This window comes from Juglans microcarpa x Juglans regia, chromosome 3D, assembly GCF_004785595.1.
Source record: "Juglans microcarpa x Juglans regia isolate MS1-56 chromosome 3D, Jm3101_v1.0, whole genome shotgun sequence".
In the NCBI taxonomy this organism is placed as follows: Eukaryota; Viridiplantae; Streptophyta; class Magnoliopsida; order Fagales; family Juglandaceae; genus Juglans; species Juglans microcarpa x Juglans regia.
The window spans coordinates 20456079-20464296 of NC_054598.1; the positions used below are offsets into that span (position 1 = coordinate 20456079).

Consider the following 8218-nt stretch of genomic DNA (forward strand, 5'->3'; position numbering starts at 1 on the left):
AGTCGTAGAGTGTGCAAGCGCCGTGCAATCACTTTGAAAAGGAGTGGGGTCCACTATTAAAAAATTAATTTTTCTTTTCATGTAGATCCTGTATTCATTCACTTTTTTCAAAGTGATTGTGCGGCGCTTGCACACTCACGATTGCAACTATAATTTCTTGCCTTATATTGCCTTGATATAAGATCCCTTTTAATATATAAAATTGGGATTTAAAATTTTTATAACTATTATCCAATAATTATTAAATGATTTTCAATTAATGGTGCGTCCCACCCTTTTATCAAATTCCAAAAAGTAAAAACTATCTCATCTCATCTCATTATTTAAAGACTGGTTTGATTTTGCTTGTAAATGTAAATGTAAAAGGGAATCAGAGTGGATAGAAGAGAGTCATAAATTTCATTCACTGTAATAGGGCATTTTCGAGGAACACCCAATCTCCATGAAAAAAACAACAAGTTCTTACAGTTTTCCAAATGAAAAACATAGCACACACATTCCTCCCTTTTCTGGATTCCTTCTTCCGAAAATAACTAACTCAGCCAATCAATGGCTTACAAGTTTAAAGCTAACTACTGTAAAGCAGGGTATAAAAGTAAATTGACAACATGAAAATAACAAATATCTCCTTTATTTTCTCATTGCGGACGCCTCCTCAAGGACTTCCAAAACGTAGCGTTTCCATCTTCATTCCTGGGCTGGCCATCACTGGATCAATTCTGGTCCATTCTTCTCTTCATTAGACCTCAGTCCATGGGCCTCATAACAAACACACATTTTTACAAATCATTTCACCTCATCTTAACTAAAAAATCACACTACTATTCAAAATATCTCACCTCATCTGAACTGGGTAACCAAACTAGCCCTAGTCAATTGGATTTGTCCACAAACAACTTATTCAGTAAAATCCCAACAGGAACTCAAATCCAAATCTCAATGCTTCTGCATTTTTGGGAAATCTTGAACTACGTGGCTCTCCAATTCCCAACAAGTGTCTTGAAGATCTTCATCCAATTTACTGGACACTCGAGACCATAAGAATGACAGTATTCAGATAGATGATGGCAATAGATTTATAACTAAATGATTTTATATTACTGCAACACTCTGATTTATTAGTGATGAAAGTCTTCACTCTGGTTCTCTCTAGAGAATAGAGGTGGTGTCTCGAGTTTGACGATCATGGAGAAAATCCACGAGATGTGGGAGAACTTTCAGTTGAATGAAGAGGAGGGCGAGGCCATAGACATTGAAGGGGAGGGTATTCCAGAAGTCCTACGTAAAGGAGATCGGAGTTTGATCAGTAAGATCTGGTCGGATAGGCAAATTGGGAAGAACATAGTTGAGTCTACTATGGCAAAAGTGTGGAGGCTGAGCAAGCCTGCTACTTTCACCGAAATGGGGAGAAACATTTTTGTTATTACTTTTGCTAATCATGCTGATAAGAATCGCGTGGAGAGTGGGAGGCCATGGTTTTTTGATGGTCATATGTTTGTGATGAAAGCTTTTGATGGTTATACCCCACTAAATAAAATGTCCTTTGATGTTGCTGCCCAATGGGTCTAGTTTCACAATTTACCATTGATTGGTATGTCACGGGAGTGTGGAGAGAAGATGGGAAGGCCATTACGAGTGGTGGAAGAGGTAGAAGTGGATGGGGATGATGTGGGATGGGGCATGTTCCTGCGAGTCTGGATTCTACTGGATCTGAAAAAACCTTTGGCTAGGGGGCATACTATCACGCTGCAAGGTGTGAAAACTTGGATTCCGATCAAGTATGAGAAATTTCCACACTTCTGCATGCAGTGTGGAAGAATTATTCATGAGGAAGAAGGATGTCTAGTTTCTGCTTCCATGGAGACGAGAAGTAGGCAGTTTGGAAGTTGGCTTCGTGCAGATTCTGGAGGTCGGAGATCTCGTGTTTCTAGTCAAACATGGAATAGTTCGGAGGCAAAGAGAAGCCCGATAGGAAAAGGGAAGGCCATGGTGGAGGAAAGCGGTGCAGAGATTGCAGTTAATGAGATGCAGCGAAGAGAAGATTCTGATGATCATTCTGTTATGGGTAGCGGATTTCATGGCATTAATGTAGGAGGAGATCAACAGAATCCTGTGCACGAGCCAGCAGAAGATCACTGTAATAAGCTACAAGGATTATCCCAAAAAGATTTGGATCCGTTATTTAAGGAAGGTGATGAGCATGAAAATATAGTAACGGATAAATTGGAGGGAAGTGTTTTTAACAGTAATTTGAATAATAATGGAACTGTTAATTTCGGGGTGGGCTAGGAGGATGAGAGGGCCTCCTTAGCCCAGGAAGAAATGTTTGCTGAAGCCTAGCAAAGGCATAAGATGATGCCAAGAAGGTCCACTCGAAACATTTGGAAAAAATGTGCTCGACAGTTGGGCAGTTTAACTATGAATCAGATTTTGACAGTAGGGAAGAAACGTCCTCTTGAGGAAGGAAGCTATGTGTCAAGAAGTTGAACATGATATTTCCATATCGGCAGAGGCTGTTGAACAGCCCTGCCGAACCCAATGATTCTCCTCAGTTGAAACTCCATTGGGCTTGGGAACCCACGGGGAGTTCGAGTTCTGGCTGATCTAGTCAGAGCGGAAGCTTCCAAGGTCTTGTTTCTACAAGAGACCAAATTACATGGTAAAGTAATGGAAAGACTTAAATATAGACTGGGTTTTGAGAATTGTTTGGCAGTGGGTTGTAAGGGGAGAAGTGGTGGGATGGCCCTATACTGGAAAAAAGAGATTGATGTGGTTGTTAAGAACTTTTCGCGAAGCCATATTCATGCCTCTATTCATGACACCAGGGATGAAGGGGAGACATGGTTTCTTACTGGGATATATGGGCAACCTGAGGCTCATAGGAGGCATGAAACTTGGGATCTCATTAGATCTTTGAAGATGCCAAGTGATCAAGGATGGCTTTTGATGGGTGATTTCAATGAGGTTTTGAGTAACCAAGAGAAAAGTGGGGGGAGGGATAGATCAGACATGCAGATGCAAGATTTTCGAGTTGTAGTTGATGAGTGTGAGCTATTAGATTTAGGGTTCCAGGGTACTCCATTTACGTGGTGCAATAATAGAGAAACTGATCACAGTATCAGTGAGAGACTTGATAGATGCTTGGCTAATCTTAAGTGGAAGGCGTTATTTCCAATGGTTAAAGTCATTCATGGCAATGCAGCTTATTCAGATCATATTCCCATTAAGTTACAGTTGCAGTCTAATGAGTTTCTGAGGAAAGGAAGAAAACCATTTCACTTTGAGGCAATGTGGGTGGAGGACAAGAATTGTCAAGAGATTATTAAGATTGCTTGGGTGGACAGTGCTGGAGAAAGAACAATGGAGGGGGTGATGAAACAGATTAATAGGTGTGGTGAAAAGCTAGAGAGGTGGAACAAAAATAGCTTTGGGCATGTGTAGAAAATCTAAGAAAGGCTAAGAAGAAACTCCAAATGGTACAAGATGCAGATCCTAAGGGCCTTAATCGTGAGGCTATCAAAGATGCAAGATCAGAGGTGCATAAGTGGTTGGAAAGGGGTGAAATCATGTGGAGACAGAGGTCGAGAGTGTTATGGTTAACTGAAGGGGATAGAAATACCAAATTTTTCCATCAGAAGGCTTCACAAAGAAAAGTAAAAAACATGATTAAGGGTGTTAGAGACTCTAATGGGACTTGGCATGTGGATGATGTAAGAGATGCAATGATTTTGAATTATTTTCAAGGTCTGTTTACAACATCTACTGAGAGGGGTAGTGCTGATTTCTTGGAGAATCTAGTTGGCAGGGTCATTGATGATATGAGACAGAAGCTTGACAGGCCATTTGCAGCAGCAGAAGTGAGAGCTGCTTTTAAGGAAATGAATCCCACAAAGGCTCTTGGCCCTGATGGTATGGCCCCTCTATTTTATCAAAAATATTGGCATATTGTGGGTAGAGATGTTACTCATGCTGTGTTACATGCCCTCAATTCTGGTATTTTTCCTTCCATGTTGAACCATACTTTTGTCACATTGATCCCAAAAAAGAATAAGGCTGAACTAGTTTCTGACTTTCGGCCTATTAGTCTTTGTAATGTCATATACAAGCTGGTATCAAAGGTGATTGCAAACAGATTGAAAGGAATTTTACCCAACCTGATTTCATCTTCACAGTGTGCTTTTGTCCCAGGGAGGTTAATCTCGGATAATGTTCTAATAGCTTATGAACTAGTCCATTTTATTCGAAGGAAGATGCAAGGAACGAAGGGGTTCATGTCCATCAAACTTGATATGAGTAAAGCTTATGACCATATAGAGTGGAGTTTCCTTGAAATAGTGATGCAAAAAATGGGTTTTGGAGCAAAGTGGATTGGTTTGGTTATGCATTGTGTAAAGTCTGTTTCCTTCTCAATATTGGTAAATGGGGAGCCCAAAGGTCCAATTTATCCTACTAGAGGTGTAAGGCAAGGGGATCCTATCTCCCCTTACCTTTTCCTTTTGTGCACTGAAGCCTTATTTCTCTTCTAAAGCAAGCTAAGTTAAATGGGGCAGTAGAAGGGATTCGGATCTGCAGGAATGCTCCTATTGTTAATCACTTAATGTTTGCAGATGACAGTATATTGTTTTGCAGGGCTACTTTACAAACCAACTTGAACATAATGCACCTACTAAACATATATGAGAAGGCCTCTAGGCAGAAGGTGAATAAGGAGAAGACAGCCATGGTGTTCAGTAAAAATGTTATTCCTACTCAACAAGCTGAGATCATGCAGGTGTGGGGAGTGCAGCAATGCCAAAACTATGACAAGTATCTGGGGCTCCCTTCCATGGTGGGGAGAGGGAAATACCAAGCTTTTTCTCAGCTTAAGCATAAAGTATGGCAGAAGCTTCAAGGGTGGAAGGAGAAGATTCTGTCTCAAAGGGGGAAAGAAGTACTTATCAAGGCTGTAGCTATGTCTATACCCACCTACACAATGAGTTGCTTTAAGCTTCCTTCATCTCTATGTACTGAATTGGAGAGTCTGATTGCTAAGTTCTTGTGGGGTCAAAAGGGAAATTAGGTGGGTTAGCTGGAGAAAAATGTGTGAATTAAAGGAAAATGGTGGTATGGGTTTTAAAGATTCTAGCACTCTTAGCAAAGCAGGGATGGAGGATTCTGAAAGAGGAGGATTCACTACTTCACAGGCTGTTTAAGGCTAAGTACTTCCCCTCTTCGAAGTTTAAAGACTCTAAGCTAGGAGCAGCTCCTTCTTATGTGTGGAGGGGTATTTGGAAAGCAAAGAGTTTGCTATTAAAAGGGCGCAGATGGAGAGTAGGAGATGGAAAGGCTGATGGAAAGGCTATTAATATATGGTCTGATTATTGGTTGCCAAAGCACAAGTTAATCCTAGTTTCAGACTCTATTACTCCAACTCAGTTGAACTGGACAGTCTCAGATCTGATAGATGAACAGACAAGGTGGTGGGATTTGGGAAAGGTACAAAGACTCTTACCTCAAAGAGAAACTCATGAGGTCCTAAACATCGTGTTACCTACTGATAACAGATCTGACAGTATGGTGTGAGAGCATGAGTCTAATGGAATGTTTAGTGTCAGGAGTGCTTACAGACTATTCATGGACCTGGGTGAAGAAAGACAGCTTGGTGAGGTTTCATATGAGGAGAAGCAAAGGAGATGGTGGAGGAAGATTTGGAAGATGAAAGTTCCGAACATAATAAAGATTTTTGCTTGGAGGGTGTGTAGGAATGGGCTACCAACTCTGAAAAGTCTGCAAGCTAAAAAGGTCGTGGATGATGCCAAATGCAGATAGTGCAATGTGGAAGAGGAGGACATTAATCATGCTTTACTGTACTGCTCTAGTTTCAAAAATGTTTTGCAAGCACAACTCAGTTTTTTGCAAGACTTTCAAGTTCAGACTGATTTTATACAAATTTTGTCTCATTTGATTAGAAGGAATCAACAAGGTGAAGTTGAGAAACTATTCCTATGTGCGTGGGGTCTGTGGTATAGAAGAATTCAGCTACTTTATGAGAATAGGAGTTTAACTACAGAATAAGCTTTGGACCATGCACTAATAGGTTTCAATGAATTCATATCTGTTGCGGAGGAGAAGAGTAAAGGATGCAAACCTCAATATGGTTGGGAGCCCCCACCTTCGGGTGTTTTGAAGTTGAACACAGATGGTGCTATCTTCCATGATCATTGTAAATCAGGTGTTGGTATGGTCCTTCGAGATGAGGGTGGCAGGGTGAGTTTTACAGCAAGGAAAGTTGAACATGAGGCCGATGATCCTATGGAGATTGAGTTACTGGCTGTGCTGAGGGGGCTTCAGATTTGTCTTCCTTTGGGTATTGCTGATCTTCAAGTTGAATGTGATTCCATTTGGTAGTTCAAGAACTAAACAAAGAGCAAGAATCTATGTCTTTGTGGGGGACTTTAATTCAGGAGATAAGGAGGATGGTTCTTAGATTTCCAAAAGTTACAATAATCCATAGAGGCCGAATGGCCAATAATGTAGCCCATTGTTTGGCAAGAAATTCATGGCATGTAGATGACCTAATGGTTTGGTTGGACTCCTTCCCAGATTTTGTTACCCAAGCCATTTGGCATGATGCAATGATGTAATCTCTACTTGAGGAATAAAACAGTTAAGCTTTGTTTATAAAAAAAAAAAAAAAAAAAAAAAAACTCTCTGATTTATGGAATGATATTGGAGTGTATGTTTCATTTCAGTTCTAAACATACGATACATAAAGAAGCGTCTTACTTCCAATGCTCGAATGATGTCGACATAGGCTTCACGTGCAGCAGCTCTTTGTATGCCCACTTTGCAAAGTTAACTTTTATGGTAAAAGTTGTCTTCCTATATTTTATGCTAATTTTACGGTATGAATGTCTATATATATATATATATATATATATGAGCATGACTATATGCTATATTAGCATATAGTATTAAATGTATGTTTGTATTTTCTACTCGCATGCTTTTAATTAACTGTTAAAATTTTTATCAACCTTGGGGGAGTATCTCTGTTTCCCAATTTTACTAGCATGTTCAAACACCTACTATCTTCCTAACGTACGTTCTCAATCACAACTTACCGAGTTTATATATGAATCTGGTTTTAGTGAGTCGCTTCATGACGTACATATAGCACCATTTATTGCATGGTTCATCTCTAAAATAGAATTATCTTTTTATCTGTGTCTTTTGTTTAAAATGAACTAATTTGTATTTGCATTTGTAGTTTTTAATTTAATTTTGAACAATATTCTTTTATTATTCCAAACTAATTAATTGTTGTTTATTTACCTAATTGTTGTTTATTTACCAGTGATCCAGCTAGCAGGAGACATCTACATGATACTATATATAATACATCAAGATCACTTTGTGTTTATTTTTCTAGTGGATTAGTTGTACTTTTGTTTTTTTAATCGAGCATATTGGATTAAAAGACAATTGTTGTATCTTAGACTAAATATTTCTTAGTGTTTCTAAACGAATGTAATTTTATATTCTATAATTAATGAAGGGTAGCTCTCGATGAACTTGGAGAAACGGAATAGGTAAATTGATCAATCCATGTTAGACTTCCAGTAACCACTTATCAGGCAAAATCCCAACAGGAACTCAACTTCATATTCTCAATGTGTATGCCTTTACGGGGAATCCTGAATCACTACAACACAATTTATCTTTTGTGACAAAGAAAATCGTCACAAAAAATTACCAAAACGTCACTAAAGATATTTGGTGAAACCGTCACTACGACCATCATCTAATGTGCGTCACAGAAAATAATTGGTGACAGTTTATTGTTGAACCATCACTAAAAGTATTTTTAGTGACGGTTGGAGGTGTTCCGTTTGGTGTAACGTTCGAACGTTCCCTTTTTTGTGACTATTGAGATCTGTATGTTCGGATGTTACTTCAAATGTTAACGAAGAAGCGTTTGAACGCAAGTGGTACGTTCGGAGGTTTGTTTGAATGTTAATATTTGAGGGTGAGTACGCTCGAATGTTGAGGCCTACGTTTGAATGTTACTATATAATTATATGTATTCACGTTTGAACGTTGGTTCAAATGTGAACCAATGTTTGAACGTTTTTAATTTACATTCGAACGTACAAATCAGAGATACTAATTTCATAAAATTAAAAACATACCAATTGTATTATATTACATGTAACACCCGGACCCAGTCAAGCCCCAT

General features: G+C 39.0%; 1 protein-coding gene across 1 annotated transcript; it reads left to right on the plus strand.

Moving 5' to 3' along the window:
• The first annotated feature begins 2667 nt into the window (after positions 1-2667).
• LOC121255118 lies at positions 2668-3441 on the plus strand. Its single transcript, XM_041155402.1, has one exon. The coding sequence runs from the start codon at positions 2668-2670 to the stop codon at positions 3439-3441; it is 774 nt and encodes a 257-aa protein (XP_041011336.1).
• The last annotated feature ends 4777 nt before the right edge of the window (positions 3442-8218 follow it).